General features: G+C 49.8%; 1 protein-coding gene across 5 annotated transcripts in view; it reads left to right on the plus strand.

The window, feature by feature from the left end:
- The first annotated feature begins 247 nt into the window (after positions 1-247).
- The window catches only part of NADSYN1 (NAD synthetase 1), a 33,369-nt gene continuing 13,279 nt past the window's right edge, over positions 248-20,337 (plus strand). For 2 of the 5 annotated variants that reach the window (XM_081241031.1, XM_081241032.1), the window contains exons 1-8: positions 248-448; positions 1,535-1,595; positions 3,569-3,685; positions 7,401-7,454; positions 7,908-7,997; positions 16,648-16,699; positions 19,386-19,474; positions 19,649-19,766. In XM_081241031.1, the coding sequence (XP_081097157.1) occupies positions 364-448; positions 1,535-1,595; positions 3,569-3,685; positions 7,401-7,454; positions 7,908-7,997; positions 16,648-16,699; positions 19,386-19,474; positions 19,649-19,766 (666 nt within the window). In that variant the 5' untranslated portion in view covers positions 248-363. Of the gene's footprint in view, positions 449-579; positions 601-1,534; positions 1,596-3,568; positions 3,686-7,400; positions 7,455-7,907; positions 7,998-13,767; positions 13,868-16,647; positions 16,700-19,385; positions 19,475-19,648; positions 19,767-20,337 lie in introns of those variants that run through there. The other 3 variants (XM_081241035.1, XM_081241033.1, XM_081241034.1) reach the window with 3 other exon arrangements.

Raw genomic sequence — 20,337 nt, forward strand, 5'->3', positions numbered from 1 at the left:
GGGGGCACGCGGGCGGGCCGGCCCCTCTCCACCTGCGCTCCAGGACTTGGCGACCGTCCCACCTGCCCGGTCAGAGTCGGGGCGGCGCGGGCGGGGGTAGCGCGCTTGCACCCTTGCCGAGCACTCGCGGCTCCGCGGGCCTCCCTCCTGCGCAGGCGCGGCGGGGAGCTCCGCGGGCTGGGCGGGGCGAGGGCGGGGAGACCTGGGCGGGGCCTGACGCTGGGGCTCTGCGGCCCTGTCCCTGCAGGGCCGAGCGGGACGGGACCAGGCAAGCCGGAAGGACGCAAGCCGCGGTCGCCTGTCTCCCTAGGACAGAAAGACCCACTGTCCGGCCGGCCTTTTGCCCAGGCGACTGCAGCCAGGATGGGCCGGAAGGTAACCGTGGCCACCTGCGCGCTCAACCAGTGGGCCCTGGACTTCGAGGGCAATTTGCAAAGGATTTTAAAGAGTGAGTCTAGGGGCGGCGTGGGACAGAGGGACAAAAGTCCATTCTGGCCGCCAGGCTTGCTGTGACGCACACGCAGCCTTGCTCTGGAGAAACTCCTAGCCGTTGGCATGGGGACAGATAAGATAAGCTATCTTATGACCACGCCTGTGCCCGTAAGTGCCCGGGTCCTCCTCATGAATGCGGGTGCGGAGTGGGTTACAGTGCCTGGGGACACGTGGTATGTACACGTGGTAAGAAGAGTCTGGCCGTGGAGGTGGAGATGGGGGGGCTGGGGTGAACCTGTCCTCAAATATCTTTGGGGTCGCATGTGACATTTCTAGAGCTGAAACCGACCCAAAGAGGGAAGTGGAATAGGGGTGAGCCCCCCAGCTTAGAGACTAGGTGTGGTCGTTGTGTGTGTGTGAGACGGGGGTCCCCATACAGTTGTCACCGGCACCAGCTCACCTTTGAAAGCGCAAGTTTGCACAGTTGACATCTACACCTGAAGTGGGGCTGCCCTGGGCGACCCTACAGGCTTGGCCACCTCAGACTGGCTGTCCTCAGCTGCAAACTGCAGCAGGGTTGCCAACCGCAGTAAAAACAGAATGATTCAGGTGAGGGCATGTTGGCAGCCATGTGCCTCGGACCTTCATCCTTTTTGTGTTTTTCGATCTCAACCTGCTTTCATCTCTTCAGAGCTCAGAGCAAATCTAGTTGGAGTGAAGAGAGGCAGTCTCGGTGGCCAGAGCTGGGGCTCCACTTGGCCAGCCTCTCCTCCCCGGCCTGCTGCTCAAAGCCAGAGGCGGCTGGTGCCTGCTGCTGGTGCCTTTGGGTCCTGCCTTCTCCCTACACAGGGAGATTGGTTAATAAACTGGTTAATAAACTACGAGTGTGTGACTCCCCCCTCGCTCCTGCCCTCCTCCTCCTTGGTGCTGAGGGTCAGCCCTGCAGGCCCTGCCTGTGTCTCATTTCCTGCAGGTGTCAGCAGGGTCTGGGAGATGCCCTTTGGTTTTTTACGACACCTATGGCAGCGAGAGGGTTGGATCTGCCTTTGGACCAGTTGTAGGTGCTGAAATTGCCCCTCTTCCTCTCTCTCTGTACATGTAGGTATTGAAATTGCCAAACACAAAGGAGCGAGATACAGGCTTGGACCAGAACTGGAAATATGGTGAGAGCAGAACACACAGACACCCCAGGGTGGGCAGGTAGAGGCGTCTATATCAGCTCCCCTCAGCCGAAAGTGCAAGGAAGGAGGCGGCGGGCATTGAGAACTGCGGACATGCAGGCCCATTTAGGAGACCATCAGGAGCCCGTGAGTGTGCTCGCTTGGCACCCTTGAACAAGAGCAGGCCCAGCAAGGCTGGGTGATCCCAGATTCCTATGTCGGGTAACACAGGAGCTCGTAGAGAGGCTGACTTTTCCCAGTCCAGGGCTGATGTCAAAGCTGGCTGGACGTCTGGCATTGCATTGGTGTTTGATATCACGTATGGCCCGGGAGGTAAGGAAGTGAGAGCCTGTGAGGCAGGCGTCTGTCCTTGGAGAGGAAAGGACATCCCAGGTCTGGACGCCGTTTTCATCTAAGAATCAGGCTCTCCCCCTTACCAGAACCAGAGGCCGAGAGGAATGCTTTTCAAGGCATTCAGGGTGACAAAGGCCAGTTTGGGGGTTTGTGTTCATGTGTGCAAAGTTTGCTCGGCATTTGCAACATCACTTCCAGGCCATGCCTTGTGGGAAGGACCCTGTGAAGATTTAAAAGTGGTTTACAGAGAATTCGCTGGCGGTCCAGCGGTTAGTACTTCACGCTGTCATTGCAAGGGGTCGGGCTTCCATCCCTGGTTGGGGAACTAAAATCCCACAAGCCATGCGGTGTGGAAATAAGATAAAATGGGGCTTCCCTGGTGGCGCAGTGGTTGAGAGTCCGCCTGCCGATGCGGGGGACGCGGGTTCGTGCCCCGGTCCGAGAGGATCCCACATGCCGGGGAGCGGCTGGGCCCGTGAGCCATGGCCGTTGAGCCTGCGCGTCCGGAGCCTGTGCTCCGCAACGGGAGAGGCCACAACAGTGAGAGGCCCGCATACCGCAAAAAAAAAAAGATAAAATGAAGTGAAATAAGATAAAATAGTAAAATAAATAAAACAAAATAAAATAGTACTTTACAAATTCGGTACATTTCGTCATTGGGACTCCCAGACTGAGAAATTACTCTCAACCCACTTCCCCTGTTAGGACCTCATTGAGCATTGTGTTAGCTTTTTCTGGAGCTGCTTTAACAAAGTTTCACAAACTGGATGGTTTAAAACGGCAGGAATTAATTCTCTCACAGTTCAGGAGGCCCAGAGTCCAAAGTCAAGGTGTCAGCAGGGCCCTGCTTCCTCCAAGGCTCCAGGGGAGGGTCCTTCCTGCCTCTTCAAGCTTCTGGTTCCCAGTTCTTTGTCTTGTGGCCACATCCCTCCAGCCCCAGCCCCATCTCTTCTCCATGGCTTTTCCTCCTTCTGTTTCATGTAAAGACACTTGTCCCTGGATTTAGGGCCAGGGTCATCTCATCTCCAGATCCTTCACTCACATCTCTAAAGACACTTTTTCCAAATGAGGTCACATCCACAGGTTCTGGAGGTTAGGGCATGGACACATCTTTTTGGGGGGCACCGTTCAGCCCACCACAAGCTTCAGTGTCTATAGCAAGACGCTCAGGAGTAGCTGTGTGGGTGGCATTCGAATGATTACTCACGGTCCCTTTGCCGGAGGCATGGTTTTCTCTGGGTCCAGCTTTGCTTCTTTCATATCCCTTTTTCTTGTAGATTCGTGGGATTTGGGCTACATTGAAGGTTAAAACAAAAAATCCAAGAGCAGACACTTCTTGACATGACAGAGAATTTCTCATTGTAACTGACAACTATGAGAAGTGGATGGGGCCCAGTCCATGAATTTCCAATAAAGAGCATCGGTTTTTGTTTTTTTGTAGCAGTGATTCTAAGTCTGGCTGCACAATAGAATCTCCTGGGAGGCTTTATAAAGATACCAAGGTCTGGGTTGCACCCCTGCACGTTCTGACTCGCTAGGCCCCTAGGCCCCTGCCCCACCCCTGCCCCCGGGCCCACCCGGTGTGTCTCAGGGGCTCACTGTCCTCCTCCCTCCCTCTGCAGTGGCTACGGATGTTGGGATCATTTTTACGAGTCGGACACCCTCCTGCATTCGCTCCAGGTCCTGGCTGCCCTTCTGGAATCTCCAGTCACTCAGGATATCATCTGTGATGTGGGAATGTAAGTGCCGGCGTGAGCATGGGGAAAGGCAAGCTTGGAAAGAGGCAACTTCAAGGGCGTCGTATGTCTGGAGCCATCCTAACATCAGGGAGGTGGAATCTGCACATTTCAAAGATACAGAAGGCCTCTTGTAGAGAAGTGGGGTTTGTTCCCTCTCTAGCCCTGCAGGTACCTAACTCCCCCAGCGGAGGCAGCTCTTGAGAGCTTTTTTTGTATGTTCTTCCAGATGCTACTGTGCATGTGGGAACATGCTTTGCACAGCTGGGAGCACAGGGTCTCCTTTTCACATGTATAGCTCTTTCTTTACTTAATGGTAAGTCTTGGGATGGTTCCACATCACGCCATATCGACATGCTGACCATATGGTTCCAGGGGGTGTAGGTATATAAATGTAGCGTTCATAGCTGTAGATTCCGTAGGTGTAGGTTCCTCCATATGGTATGGGTGCGTGTGGTATATAGGTCCATAGGTGTAGGTTCCATAGTTGTAGGTCCGTATGGTGTACAGGCAGGTTCTATAGATGCAGGTTCCATAAGTATAGATGTATATGATGTAGGTTCCATAGCTGTAGGCCCACGTGGTGTACAGGCAGACCTTGGAGACCTTGCAAGTTTGGTTCCAGACCACTGCAGTAAAGCCAAATATAGCAATAAAGTGAGTCACGAAGTATTTGGTTTCCCAGTGTATATAAAAGTTACATTTACATTATACTGTAGTCTATTAAGTGTGCAATATTATGTCTAAAAATATACGTACTTATGTTACTTAAAAAATACTTTATTGATAAAAATGCTAACCATCATCTGAACCTTCAGGGAGTTGTAATCTTTTTCCTGGTGGAGAGTTTGAAATATTGCGAGAATTACCAAAACGTGACACAGAGACTGGAAGTGAGGAAAAGCTGTTGGAAAAATGGCGCCAATACACTTGCTCAATGCAGGGTTGCCACAGACCTTCAATGTAAAAAAAAAAATGCCATACCTGCAAAGCACAGTAAAGCAAAGTGCAATAAAGCGAGGTCTGCCTGTAGGTCCCTAGGGTGTAGTTTCCACGGGTGCAGGTCACGTGGGTAGGGCTCTGGCCTCGGACTATTCTTGAGTGTGTCTGTGATGTGCTTTGTGTAACCAGAGCCCAGTGGTGGGCCTTTATGCTGTTTCTGTTTGCATCCTTCATTCTGTGTTATGTGGTGTGAATGTAGCCGAGTTTGCTTTCTTCTCCTCGGCCCTGCACGTGTTCTGCACTGCCTTTTCAACCTGCTGTGACATCTGTGTAGCAGGTCTCTTTTAAACAGTGAACAGATGAGATTTTTAACCCAGTTTGTTCGCATTTACTATCATTCTTGATACATGGACCATGTTGGTTTCCTCTTTTGCTGCTGTGTGACAAAGTACCACAGATGCGACACACAGAACCACACAAATCTGTTGTCTTGTGGGTGTGGAGCTCAGAAGTCTGAAACGGGTCAGCAGGGCTGGGCTTCTGGAGGCTGTTGGGGGAGAATCGGTTTCCTTGGAAGAGTCCAGCTTGGAAGGCCCGCCCGCATCCCTTGGCTCGGGGCCCCTCCCCCTCCCTCCATCTTCAAAGCCAGCGATCATATCGCTGCAGCCCCTGCTTCCACTGCCACGTGCCCTCCGACTGTCCCTCCTCCCTCACAGAAGGACCCTTGTGGTTATGATGAGGGCCCCAGAGAGTCCGGGATAATCTCCCATCTCAGGGTCTGTAACTTTGTTATATCGGCAGGGTACCCTTTGCCGCCTGAGGTGACATGCTCACACGTCCTAGGAATCGGGATGGGGATATCACTGGGGGCCTTTACGCAGCCCACCACAGGGACTGATTCTGGCCACTTTATTAAATGTCCTAGTCATCATGTGTTTTTCTTTTTTGTTTTTCCTGTTGTCTTTTGTGTGTTTTCTGTGTTCCACTTTCCTCTGCTCGCCTTGAACTTATAATCCGATTATAAGTTTTCTGCTTTTTGCCCTCAAAGTGTTAACAATCATATTTAAAGATATTTTTCTTTGGAAATCCAGCATTTATCTGGATCTGTAAGCACCACTGAAGAAAACAACCGTCATACCATGATGTCATTGATATTCTCCGTCTGAAATTGTCTTTACGAATTATCCTCCAGGAAAAAGGTGCTGAGCCTCCTTCCTGCCCTGTTTTTCAAGGCGTGTTATCCTTGGCGCTGATCACAAAGGGCTAGCTCAAAATAAAGAAAACTTAAAGAAACAAAATAGAGAGAATCTTAAAACACGCAATAATTTTTTTTTAAAAAAGATCTTATTTATTTGTTTTCATGACTTAGGAAGTTGAACTCTCTTGTTTGTTTTTGTCCATTTCTGACACTTGTTCTTTAGCCTACAACTGAAGTGTCTGTGTCTAATTTAGTTTAAGAGTTCTATGTGAAAAATATCAACCCATTCTCACATATGATAAAAATACTTTTACTTGTATGTTGTTTGCTATTTAAGTTTATGTTTTGAGCTTTCAATTTTCCTTGTACTGCTTTTTGTTTTGTTTTTCTTTTTGTTCAAGAGGCTTACTCCAATTAGAAATCGGATATTCACTGAGGGTCTCTGTTTTGTTTAAAATATAAGTTTACCTCCTGCCTTGAACACATTTTTGTATAAATGTGAACACAGGCAGGTTTTGGTTTGGCCCGGGGAGGAGTAGAAACCACAGCGGTGGGAGTCCTTGCTGGTGGCATCCGTGTGTCGTGGCCACAACTGGGGGCACCCCGCCGGCATCCTGTCCTTCAGTCCCTCTGGGGGGAGGAACCCAGGGTAGCGGGACTTAGCCAGTGCAAAGCGGGATTGGAACCTGGCCCCCTGACTTGATAGCCCACACTATTAATGGTTGGTTTTATTTCCTCCTCCATCACTGCTTTGTTTACTCCTGTCCCAGGGCATTCATTTATTTGCCTTATTAATTTTGCCTGACAATCCATTGTCTTAGGTACCCCTTAAGGCCATCCTCCTGTGGTGCCTGATGCCTTCTGCTCTGAGCTCCTGCGCTCTCACCCTGAGCTGGGCTCCAGCTCCTGGGCTTTGCCCAGCTCTGCCCAGCTCTGCCCCATCTCGGCCCAGCTGTGCCCCATCTCTGCCCCAGCCACTGGCCAGCAGAGCACCCCAGCCTCTGGAGCTTTGATCCCCTCCCCTGCAGAGGAGGAAGGTACCAGGTGGTCCGGGAGGAGATGTAAAACACAATGTCTATCCTGAGAAGGGCCCAGACAGAGGGGTGACAGATCTGCTCAGGGCCTACCACCCCCCACCCCAGCCCCGGCCCCTCGGACCCGTTGCCCCTGCCCTGCAGCCTGCATTCTGGGGGCGGGTGGTGTTCGGGTCAGGAGAGGTGCTGGGAGGGAGAATTGGGGAGGCACAGGGGCTAGTGCCTGAGGCCAGCAGGGGATGAAGAGGTGATGTGACACCAGGGATGTGAGAAGGGGAGGGAGGGAGCCACTGGAAGGTCCGAGAACCTTCCAGGAGGAGAGGAAGAGCCCTGAGCAGGGAGGGACTTGGTGCTCTATTTAGAAGACTCTCTCCCATTTAGGGCCTACGCTGTGGCAGAAACACTTGGGTTTGTTGTTAACTTTGGTTTGAGAAAGCCACAGGGGAGCCTTCTGATTCTTATAAAGGACGGAGAAACTTCATGTCGAAACAGACGCGTAACTCTGCCCTTTGCTAACAAGTGTGTGCGTCCCCTCTCCCCGCAGGCCCATCATGCACCGAAACGTCCGCTACAACTGCAGGGTGATATTTCTCAACAGGTAGGGGACCGCCGGGAGCAGAGTGACCTGCCTGTCTCCCCTGAGCTCTAGGGGCCTACGGGCACTCGTGCCAGTGCCCTGGGGCACAGTCCCTGGGGGCCATGTGCAGGGAGGCTTCTTCTGGAACTACCTTAGTGGGGGCTGGTGTACCAGGCAGGTGACTCAAGTGGCACTGCTCCTGGTCTCTGCCACCACTGACACCTTCAGGTATTAGAAAGAGAGAGGCCACAGGGTGGAGTTTGGGGACACATGGCCCCATTGCTGGGAGGTCAGTCCAGGGAGAGAGGCCTTGTCATGTCCCCTCGCAGACCCTGGACATCAGCTGCCCGCAAGTGCCCCCCTGCCCGGTCTTAGCTGCCCTGTCCCCGTCGACTGTCGGGGTGGACGGACCGGCAGCTGCTCCTGGTCAGGGGCGTGTTCGTCTCAGGAGTGGCCTTGTCCCCCTGCCTGTAGGAAGATCCTGCTCATCAGACCCAAAATGGCCTTGGCCAATGAAGGCAACTACCGAGAGCTGCGCTGGTTTACCCCGTGGTCCCGGAGTCGGTGAGTCGCTGCCCGATGCGCAGGAGCCAGGTTTGTGACTGCTCCTTGGGTGCTGATGAAGCATCTTCCTGTGCCTAGCTTGTGCAGGTCATGGGGGAGATACACAAGAATTCCGGGCGAAGTCCCTGCCCCACAGTACCTGTCACTTAGATATGGCTGCTTTGACACTGCAGATTCATTTATAGCCCACTTATCACAGACCACATGACACTCTCAATCATCAGTCACCCGTCATCCATCATTATACATCTGATCCTGTAAATCAGGGTTTCTCAGCTCCAGCCCCGTTGCTTTGGGCTAGGTCATTCTTGTCGTGGGGGTCTGTCCTATGCGTGGAAAGGTGTATAATAGCATCCCTGGCCTCCACCTGATAGACACGTCCATTTGTGACAATTTAAAATGTCTTCAGACATTGCCGAGTGTCCCCTGAGGACAGAATCATCCCCAGTTGAGAACCCCTGCCCTATATTCTTCTTATAGTTACTCCTGTCTATTTATTGTTGCTGCTATTACAAATGGAATCTTTAACATGGTAGTTTTAAGTGGTTAATATTTTTATGTAGGAAAACTTGAGATTTTGTGTGTTGCTTTTGTAATTGGCCACCTTACTACATTCTCTTATTGGGTCTAGTAGTTATTCTATTGATTGTCTTAGTTTGTTTTTTTTTCAAGTAGAAATTATATAATAGAAAACTAATTTTACTTCTTTCTAATATTTACATCCCTCAGTTCATTTTCAAAACTACTTTTCTTGGTCAGCGATTCTAGAACAATATTCTAGATCATTTCTAGAACAAATGTCTTTGATAACAGGCATTTTTGTCTTTTTCCCAACTTGACTTGGAAAGCTCTTCCTGTTTCTGATTTGGTTTCAGATTTATATCCATCCTTAGTTATTTTTACTTAGGGAATTTAAAATTAATTGAGAATGGCTGTTGAATTTATCAAATTTCTTCTTAGCATATATTGAGATGAACATGGTAAGTCTTTGCATGTCTTTATAAGCTCCAAATGGATGTGGTATGTTAAACTTTGTTTGCATTTGCTAGTATCTATTCAGGATTTCCCTCTCTTCTCTAAATTTATATGCCAATGTTATGTTAGTTAAAATTAAAAAAAAATTTTTTCTGTGCTCTGAATTCTTTAAATATTATAAAAATCATGTAATATCAAGTAATAATATGACAGAAATTCTCTTTACAGTTGGGAACGTTGTATCAAATAGTGTTTACTTTTACACTTTTTTAGTGAGGCACAAATAACATGCAATAAAATATGCAGATTTTAGGAGCTTTCTTTTTTGACAATTGTGTGCATTCGTGCAATCACGCCCTAAAGAAGATAGAGCCATGTCCATGGCACCCCTGCCCCTTTCCAGCTGATGTCCCCAAGGTTAGTCTTCTCCTTTCTTAGATTTCATACAAATGGAGTCACACCATGTACATTCCTTTGTAACCAGTTTCTTTAGCTTAACATGATGCTTTTGAGATTCATCCAATGGTTTGTTCCTTTATACATAGTACAAATAGTTTGCTCTTTTATATAATAATATGGGTTCGTAATTCATAAATAATTCTATAAGCTTGATAACAAAAAAGAAATACACAACACCCCCCCCCCCAATCTGCCCCATCTCCGAGCCCTGCTCCCCATAGCTGTCCATTTCCATTTTCCATTTTTCTCCTTTCTCCTGTAGCCTCTGGGTTCTGCCTTGGTATTTCTAACTCATGTGCAGACATTGCCATTTCGTGGCCCCCTGCTCTGGAAGGACAGGATGTGGCACACAATTCAGCCCTCACTGTTAGTTCCTCTGACCTCCTCTTCCTAACATGGGCACTTCACAGTTTTCTGGTTAAGTTTGTTTAAAAAAACAAATATTCATCTGAGTGAATTTGATGACCTAATTGGCTTTATTCAATGATTCAGGAACTGGGCAGCCTCCCACTAGTAAATAGAAGGGGCTGTACACAATGGAAGGTTTCTATAGGCAGAAGAAGGACAGGACAAGAAGGTATTCGCGAGAGAAAAGTTAGGATAGTTTCAGGCCAGGCCCTCCTCTTTGATACGGAGGGAACAGCAGGGTCTTTTTTTTTTTTTAGTTGATGTATAGTTGATTTACAATGTTGTGTTAATATCTGCTGTACAGTAAAGTGATTCAGTTATATATATATATATATACAATTTTTTAAATACTCTTTTCCATTATGGTTTATCTCACGATATTGAATATAGTTCCCTGTGCTATATAGTAGGACCTTGTTGTTTATCCATTCTGTATGTAATAGTCTAATTTGCTAATCCCAAATCCCAATCCTTCCCTCCCCCACCCCCCTCCCCCTTGGCAACCACAAGTCTGTTCTGTATGTCTGTGAGTCTGTTTCTCTTTCGTAGGTAAGTTCATTTGTGTCATATTTTAGATTCCACATATAAGTGATATCATATGGTATTTGTCTCTCTCCATCTGACTGACTTCAGTTAGTACAATCATCTCTAGGTCCATCCATTTTGTTCCAGATGGCATTATTTCATTCTTTTTTAGAGCTGAGTAATACTCCATTGCCTATATATACTACATCTTCTTTATCCATTCATCTGTCGATGGACATTTAGGTTGTTTCCATGTCTTGGCTATTGTGAATAGTAACAGCAGGGTCTTCTTCGTGCAGAGCCTGCCTCCCCAGTGTGATCAGGACATCAGACTGACTGTTCTTAAAGATTGAACCTGCAGTTAAGTCTTGGTTTCCTGTCTTGGGGCAGATGACTCCATTTGGGGCTTGCTGTTTCTCTCTAACCAGTCACAGCTCAGTGTTTCACGATTGGCTGATATCTACGTTCACAACTGAGCTGCAGACTGTGTTCTGAATCCCTGTTTCTTCGCTCATTTCTCCTGCCGTCGACCAGTGTCAAGTTCCTTTGCTTTCAATCTCTGTTCTCACCCAACACTCCTCCCACAGACAGACAGGCACTTCCTGCCCCAGTCTGCTCATTGTCCCCCAGGCTGGCTGCACAGCCGGCACCCCCTCCCTGTCACAGTTCTCTGGGACTTCTCTTCCCTCTTGGGTTTGCTCAGCCTCCTGGATGACTGTCTTCCCCTGTCAGTCACTCATTTGCTGGAACTCAGCATCCAGTAGCTTTCTACGATTCTGCCACCACCAGGCAATGAACACAGTGCTGATACTGTCTACCTGGAGGTAGTGTCTGACCCCACAGGTTCAGGGCTCTGCCCCACTGAACTGCCCCCCACCCTACTTCAGATGCCAATCACAAGTTTGTTACCGTGGACACATCCATTTGTCCAACATGCAGCAAACCAAATGCTGAGATGCTGAGGTTTGCAGCTGTGCAGTCAGGCCACCCAAGATGGCTGCTCTCTTGCTCTCTGTACATCCCTGCTGGACCAGTCCCTGCCTCACCTACACCCCACTCACCTGACTCACCTTCCCTCTTAGTCATAGAGCCTAATCAGTAAATGCCTACATACTTGCCCCCTGGCCCCAGCTAGTGACGACTCTTCTAATCTTTAGATCAGAGCTATCTATGACAGTTTATCAAAGGGGCGGTAAGGGACATGCCCCTTTGCTGGTTTCCCTGGTAACCGATGAGCCAACCTCCACGTTCTTGTAAAACAACTGGGCTACGTGAAGCTGGGAACGTATTCAATTAAAGAGAGGATAAAAAGAAAGAAAGAAAAAAATAACTAAAGTGAGCTACATCAGTAAAGGCAGTTTACAAGCAGAGGGGTTTTAACAAACTCTTCCCCGATCTGCTGCTCTGCAAGACAAGCTCAAGAATTTCTTTTAGCCATCAGCTTCTGTTAACTCTGTTAACTCTAGGGGGCATGGTTTCAGTCCCCCCAACCTTCTAATCATTCCTCAGTCTTGAGGAACGGGGGCCATGACCACTCTGGCTGCTTCCTACTGAAGAGGGATGGAGGCCTAACAAAGTTTTGAGGAATGAAACTGTTTCGAATTTGATTGCAAATACTCACAAATCCCAAGATGAGGCCAAGACTTTGGGCTTAAGGATACAAGACAAACAGCAAGTACAGAGTTATGACAAAAAGGGATATAAATCCTAGCAAACACAAAATGATAATACCTAGTTTAACCAGTCCCTCAAACATAGATCTTATTCTTGCTGGGATCCATTAGAAGATATTTCTTAAGAGATCAAATCCAAGTTTGGGGGATGACATTTGTTGGAGCTAAGCTGCCTTTTCTCTGATTTTATCTAAATAGGTTTTAACTTCCGATGTGATATTAATACATACGTAGCAGGAACTATTGGCCACTACATACATGCCCCCTTTTTCTGTTAAAATATAATCTAAAGCAATTTTATTGTCTAGTAGCCTTCTGGCTAAAGAATCTAGAGCCCTCTGCTGGGAAGCTAATGGCTTGAGCTGTCTCGTTTGCTGCTATTCCTAAAGTAAAAGATTTCACAGTTACAAGAGGAGACCTTGAGGACATAAGTTTGCAATTGGCAGCTAGCAGATACTGTTTTGAGAACAGCTGGTGGTGTCCTTGAGTCTGATACAGTTCAGAAAATTCAAGTTCTCAGTAATACTGGAGCATGTCTGAAACCACACCCACGATGGCCATCCAACTCTATTTTGGATTCCTGAACCACAGTTACTCTATTTTGAATTTTTTTTTTTTTTTTTTTTGCGGTACGCGGGCCTCTCACTGTTGTGGCCTCTCCCGTTGCAGAGCGCAGGCTCCGGATGCTCAGGTTCAGCGGCCATGGCTCACGGGCCCAGCCGCTCCGCGGCATGTGGGATCTTCCCAGACCGGAGCACGAACCCGCGTCCCCTGCATCGGCAGGCGGACTCTCAACGACTGCGCCACCAGGGAAGCCCTATTTTGATTTTTGAATCCACTCTTTTCCTCAGTGGTTAAAGCAGATGTACAGTGTGTGTTTGATAGGCCACAAAACAGGTCATTCTGGTTAGTATAAAGTTTAAGTTAAATCATGTGTAAGCCAGAATGACTTCCCCATACCTCAACATGTGAAAATTTCCTCCATCATTTTCCCCTTTTGACTGCAGATCTTTTGATAGAAAGCATTTATGATCAAAATATTTGTCCCTCGATGCCAGGATGGTTGCTGCCTGCCATGGGTCCATCATATTACTCGGTGCTAGGCGAGCTTGATATAGATATAAACAAATATATATGCCTAGTTATCCACATTGGGGAAACTAATCAGACTCAGTGAACAAGCACAGAAGTATGCTAGCAAGGAAACCTTTTATACGCTATACGTTTTATCAATTATACTGAATTGTCACAGAAACATTTTACATGTGCTTTTAGCAGTAGACTTAAAGCAAGCAGTGGTACATGTCATGAGTACTTATGCTCTGTGACAACTTCACTAGAGAATTTTCTTTCCATCCAAACTTTGGGGACAAAGGTATGGTTAGAAGTAAAACAATAACTTTAATGTTGATAGGGGAGACAAATATTTGGTAAACAGTAAATTGAATTAGTAGAATGGGTCTGGTCCGGATTCTTGGGTCAGCTGTCTACCACTGCTGTCTTCTTCTCATCCTGGGGTGGGTGTTGTTTGGGTCAGCAGTCCTTTCTGTAGACCAGTCTGATGCAGAGACCCCTCATAAGTGGGAAATATGAACTCAAGAGTCAGTTCCCTTGTTTCACTGTGCTTGAGCTACTTATGAATACCTGATAAGGGTCCTTTCATCTAAGTTGGAGAGAGAGTCCTTTAAATGATGACTTTCTTAGTATGTATAATCCCTGGTTGCAGGTCATGGGGCCTCTGATTTTCATCCAAAGAGAGATTCCTGTGATCAGCTTCTGAAACAAGCTTCCCTCTTCCCACTGGTAACCACTGGTTTGTTCTCTATATCTGTGAGTCTGTTTCTTTTTTATTATATTCACTAGTTTGTTTTATTTTTTAGATTCCACATATAAGTTATATCATACAGTGTTTATCTTTCTCTATGTGACTTATTTCACTAAGCATAATGCCCTCCAAGTCCATCCACAATGTTGCAAATGGCAAAATTTCATTCTTTTTTATGGCTGAGTAGTAGTCCATTGTGTATACGTATCACATCTTCTTTATACATTCATCTATTGATGGACACAGGTTGCTTCCTTGTCTTGGCTATTGTAAATGTGCTGCTGTGAACATTGGGGTGCATTTAACTTTTCAAATTATGTCTTTGTTTTCTTTAGATATATGCCCAGGATTGGTATTGCTGGATCATATGGTAGCTGTATTTTTATTTTTTTGAGGAACATCCATACTGTTTTCCACAGTGGCTGTACCAATTTACATTCCCACCAGCAGTACCCAAGGGTTCCCTATCTGTTCTGTTCTTTGATGCATGTAATATGTTTTCATATCTTCAAATGTTTTAATTTTTCAAATTATTTTCTTAGTTTTGAGCTCGCTTTTTATCTTCTATTGTCTGATTATCTTTGCGATGTTGCATTGGCTTCTGTTGTCTCTTATTCTATGCCAGTATAGATCTCTAGTTCACTTTTTTTTTTCTCCATTTCTAATGTTGAAATGTTGAATCCTTTCAGACCATCACTCATTTAAAGATGCCTGTAGAAAGGGTGGCAGTGGATATCGAGCTGGAACCAGAAGCTTGCATTCTGGTACAGTTAAAAAACAAAACAGACTTTTTACCCTTCGGGAGTTGTGCCAAAATGTTGACAGCAAAATGGTTATGTCACTGTGTCCCTGCTTTAGTAATGAGTCCATCACAGCTTCAAGATGCTATTTCAGGCTTTTGTAGGAAAACAGGAAAAAGGCCCAGTTCTTGACTGCAGAGAACTTCAGAATCTAGGTTCACTTTCATTAGATTCTTAGGTGGATGCCCCAAATCTGAGCCCAGCAAGACGGGGGTGTTGGGGGGCGGGGGTGTCGAGGGGGCTCTTGTAGCTCCCAGGGGTCCAGAAAAGACTTGAAATTAGCATGGCCAGAAGTGGTTTCTCGGCAGAAATATGCTGCTAGGGTTTCTCCAGGGGATGTTCACTGAGGAAGAAGAACATCCCATCAGAGGAACTGTGCAGAGCAGGAGGGGTTCAGGTGTGGAGGCAGCTGGAAAGATGGGTCGGGCCAGCGTGAAGCCAGCTTGGAACGACTGACTGCCGATCCAGAGGGTTTACTGTTGATACCTAGGCTCTTTAATGAACCGTGCGCACCTCATGAGCCATCCGCTAGGTGTAGGCTGGCTTTGGAGCAGGGCGTGGGGAGGAGCAGAGGTGAACCTGCATCGCCCCCTGGCGGGCTTGCCTGCGTCTGGTTCTGAGTGGATCTCCGTGCAAATTGAGGGGAGAGGCGAGGGTGAAGGGAGAAACCTTGGGGCAGCCCTTCCCTTTAAAACAAATTGTGATGCAGCAGCATTGCCACGGACGAGCCTACGGAAGGTGACCTGAGTGCTCACTACGGGATGCCAAGGCAGCTCGGGGGTCAGAGGACGTCTGCAGTTTCTGTTCCCTTCGTTAGTGAGGGAGAAACAGCGTTGTCCTCTCAACTTCTCTGCTTTTAAAAGTTACTTAGGTAAAAGCCACTGAAATCTCCCAGAAGGTTCTTGTGAATTCCAAGAAAGCAAAAAGAAATCTGGTTAACCACATGTCCTAATGGTGCATCTGGGAACAGCCTATTTGAGGTCAGATTTGGAAACCGTCTATTGTTCGAATTCTACCTTTTAGTGTAGACCGTGGGATGGCTTGTACTAACGTTGTGTATTAAACTCTCTGTCCAGCTCCTACAATTTGGAACGTTATTTTATAACTTCAGTGAGGATATCGGTTTGTCACCGTATGTTGGGTTCATGCAGTGTGATCATTTTGATTCAGGAACTTTGAGCAGGAATTCCACCTGGATTTCTCCGTGGGGAAATATGACTTCTTTTCAGATAATCCCCGTGACATGCCTCTCAGATGCCGTGCGTGAAAGTGTTCACGCAAGTTTGTGTGCCCGATGCACAGTGAGGCCCAACAAACTGCAATGTCAGAGCTTGGAGCAAAGCAAGGTTTTTTGCAGGGCCCTGCAAGGAGGCGAGGGGGCCCAGGCCCTGAGAAGCCTCAAGCTCCCCGAAGGGTTTTGGCAAAGCATTTTTAAAGGCCAGGAGAGGAGGGTGTTGCAGGGTACGTGATCAGCTTGTGCACAGTTCTCTGACTGGCTGATGGCGAGTCAGCAGGGTGGTGTCACAGGGGTTAATATGATCAGTCCTTAGGCTCCAGGAGGCGTGGGGCCCTGTGTTCATGGTCACTGAGTAGTTCTTCCATTTGGTGGGGGTGGTGGGGGGTGTTCACATCTGTAAAACAACTCAGGAAATGTGCATCAAACGCTGTTATCTGGGTACTTCAGAGGGGGACTTCAGAGGCTATGGGGGAGGGCCTGTCCCGGGAAGTCCCCCATGGTGTCCTGGTCAGTTACAGAAGGGTGGGGAAGCCAGGCCAGTGACAGGAGAGCACCAAGCATCTCGCTGTCATGTGGCCTGGGAGCCTCATCGAGTTGCCTTATACTTGCCTTTTTGCCTTAAATTGACAGTTCCTTTGCCAGCTCATCAGTTCCAAGCACTCATTTTGAGTTTTGCTTTACGTCTGGGTGCCGTTCTGCATATTTCCCAAGATGGCCCTCCTCACATCTGTGGTGGTTTCCTTTCCAGGCAAACAGAGGAATATTTTCTCCCCCGGATGATACAGGACCTGACAAAGCAGGTGAGTCTCGGAGAAGAAAACCCGTTCTCGGTCAGACGTCACTCTGGGGTGGGCCGTGGGGGCAGGACCCTTCGGGTCAAAGTAATGGGCATCACCATGGCCCGTGTAAGGAGCACAAACAAAGGGGTGATGTCTGTAACAAGTGGGGAGGGTCCCAGGAGCAGAGGGGGCGACGGTGGGCGTCTCCTTTCCCCTGTGTGATACCTGTCCTGTTCCTGCCCTCTCCTCTCCTCTCCTCTGGCTCACTCGGCAGGGTAGAGGCCTCAGGGGAGCCTGGGGGAAGGGGTTCCTGCCCCACCTCGGCCAGCCGGCTATTCCCTGCCGGGCTGGGGCTCGGGCTTAGGGACTGCCCAAGAAGCCGAGTTTGGAGGGTTTCTAGTTATAAAACTCATGAAGGACTTTCCTTGGCTACCTGTCCATTCTGTGAAAACTCAGCATCAGAAATCTGTTTTGTCTTGTCTTATCTTTTGCACCTGGCTGGCCAGGCCTGAAGAGCTTTGAATTTGCAGCCTTATCTGGGGGCCTCGACCATCCCCTTCGTCCTGGAAGCTGCTGAGGTGGGACAGCTGGGACCCGGTGCTGTCCACTTCCTGCGGGGCGTTGAGAGCCAGGGGCACAGAGGGGGTGTTTCGGGGGGGCCCTGATTTCTCTGGCTCCTGCTTGAGTTTCCATTCTGGTTGCCAAGTGTATCAATTTGTTTAGGCCACCATAACCAAGCACCACAGCCTGGGTGGCTTAAACAACAGACATTCACTGTCTCCAGTCCTGGAGGCTGGAATCCGAGGTCCAGGTGTGGGCAGGGCTGGTCCTCCTGAGGCCTCTCTCCTCGGAGTGTAGACGGCCGTCTCCTCCCTGTGTCCTCACGGGGTCGTCCTTCTGTGTGTGTCTGTGTCCTGACCTGCTCTTCTTATAAGGACCCCAGTCCTGTGGGATTAGGGCCCCACCCTAGTGACCTCATTTTACCTTAATCACCTCTTTAAAGATCCCCATCTCCAAACACAGCCACATGTGAGGTGCTGGGGCTTAGGGCTTCCGCACATGAATTTGGGGGACACCCAAATTAGCCCATGACACCCAATTCTCTGCACCCCTCACTGTTGCACTCAAGGTGGCTCATAGGGACACACTGAACCTCCGCAGTGGAGCAGGTCGGCAGGGACGCATCTGGACCTCGAGGATGGATCTGGGGGGTGGAGCAGGAGTGCCCTTCTCCCCGATCCCAGCAGCCCCCAGACCCTTTTCCCCTTTATGCCAGGGATCTCCACCTGCCTCTCACTTCCCTGGCCCTTGGGCCAAGATCACCACCGTTCGGGAGCCAGATTAAGTCACTGGCACCGGTTCTGATCCCTAAGAGAGGATGTCCAAGGGGCCAGCTTGGGTTGGTGCCTCCCGCGAGGCAGTCAGGGATGTGTGTGAAACAAACATTTCAGCAGCAATCCCCCTGCTGCGAGAAATCCTCCATTTCATTCTTCTAGGACCCTTTGATATCCTAGAAAACATACCAGGTGACCCCCCTAAACCAATGTGGGGGCCGCCTGCAGGTGGGAGGATGCTGCTTGGTGTCACTGGTTGAGAGCAAGTTGCAGCAATTGGCCCTGGGTGCAAGTGGATTAAAGTTCAGGGGAGTTTTCAAGAAACAGGGCAAAGCCAGCCCCGTAACTGCTGTAACCTGGATAATTCAGGTCAGGGGCCCGTCACTGAGAGCCCCCCTTCACGCTTTGTTTATCACCCTGTTGCCCCGAGCCCTGGTCTTGTCACAGGAAGATGGGGTCAGGATTCCAGCCCTACCCCTGTGGTAAGGAATGCGAGGCACCCGTTGCAGGATGTGCACTGGTCCCGGGACGGCCAGCTCGGGGTCCTGGCTGAGGGCTGTGTCCGTGGCAGGAAGCATCAGAACAGAAAATGCCAGGCCTGCCCCTCGGTTCTTGCCCTTGGTGATAAAGGGAGTTGAACTCACTAACACACACGTCAGGGGACCCAACCAAGAGTGCTGGGATGCGGTCCAGGCCCACCGGGATGATTTCTTGGCTGAGTGAAATGGCAGCGCAGCTGAAACTTGGTCCCCGAGAGAGGAGGCCAAGGTGGGCCCCACGCCCGGGTGACCCTGTCAGCACTTGCTCATCTCAGTGACTGCTCAGACCTGTGCAGCAGCCTTGGGGGCAGCTCCGTCCCTGCCCTGGAAGCTCCCACCCCTCGGGGATCACGAACGTAGCTCCTAGAGACACAGGGACCCTGCATCCTGCCCCAGCCCTGCCGTTCAGGGGCTGGATGACCTGTCGGCTGGCGTGAGCTTTGTAAGAGCTCAGTCCGTTCGTTTCTGACATGGGGATGGGACCCCCAGGAGCACAGATGATGTCAAAAGAGCATCCAGCCGATGCTGATGCTGCTGGCCATCTGGGCCCGTGGAAGCTTCAGGAACCGAGTCACAGTTAGTTGCAGCCACAATCAAGCCCGTGGCAGCTCAGAGCTCGGCTTCCAGGTGTGACTGAGGCCCTTGGGTCAGCGGAGGAGATGCCTGCTGGCCCCTGGGCTGGGAATGCTCCGGGTCGAGGAAGGATTCATTAGTACTTGAAACAAAACTGTGGCCTTCGTGCAAGTCTCATGCGTGACATTTGGCGTCCTGGTTCAGTACATGGCCCAGACGGGATGGCCAAGGGGTCTCAAGTGCTCTGGTCTCCCGACGCAGGAAACCGTGCCCTTTGGGGATGCTGTCCTCTCCACCCGGGACACGTGCATCGGGAGTGAGGTCTGCGAGGAACTCTGGACACCCCACAGGTCAGCCTTGCCCTCTGTACCATAGATCCCATCCTCGCTGGGCCCCGGAGGATTGGGGGTTTGCAGCCTTCCTGGCCTCATGGCCTGGGGCTGGGGAGATGCCCTGGGAGCTGCGGGGCTGGGAGGGTGGGTTGGGGACACCGGTCTCTTTTCTTTGCCCTCCTCTGCCCACAGCCCACACGTGGACATGGGCCTGGATGGCGTGGAGGTCTTCACCAATGCCTCAGGCAGCCACCACGTGCTGCGCAAAGCCCGTGCCAGGGTGGACCTGGTGACCATGGCCACCACCAAGGTAGGCGGCGGCAGGGATGCTGGAGCGTGTCCGTCTCACACTTGTGACCCCAGCGCCCGGCGCTGGGCGGGGCCTGCGCTGAGGATGCTCGGTGCTTCTGGTTACAGCCGCAGCTGATCGGTGTGCGTGACTCCACTTCCCGGGCCCCACTTGCCTGACCTCAGTTAACCCTCAAAGCTGCCCTATGGGCCAGGTGCTATTGATACCTCTGCTCTTTGGAGCAGGACACTCGGTACATGGTGGTCAAGTGGCCCCTGGGCTCACACCCCAGCCATCCGGTTCCTGGGCTGTTGACCATCATACTGGTCTCAGGACAAGTGACGTGGTGACTGGGAACCAGGATGCCCGTTGGCACCACAGCAGGGCACGGGGACCGCCCACGAGTTTGTCCCTCTTGATGGCAGCGTGACACCAGGGGCCGTGTTTGCTCTTTCCTGGGACAGAGTCTCGGCTTCATGACCTGGGGGGTTTGTCTTTGAAGCTGCATCTCTCCTTCTGTCTGGTGGAGGTAACAGCGCCTGCCTTGAAGGGTAGTTGGGAGGCGAGAACGGATGATTCGTGTGATGCCTGG

Source organism: Mesoplodon bidens (assembly GCF_964165515.1).
Source record: "Mesoplodon bidens genome assembly, chromosome: 7".
Classification (NCBI taxonomy): domain Eukaryota; kingdom Metazoa; phylum Chordata; class Mammalia; order Artiodactyla; family Ziphiidae; genus Mesoplodon; species Mesoplodon bidens.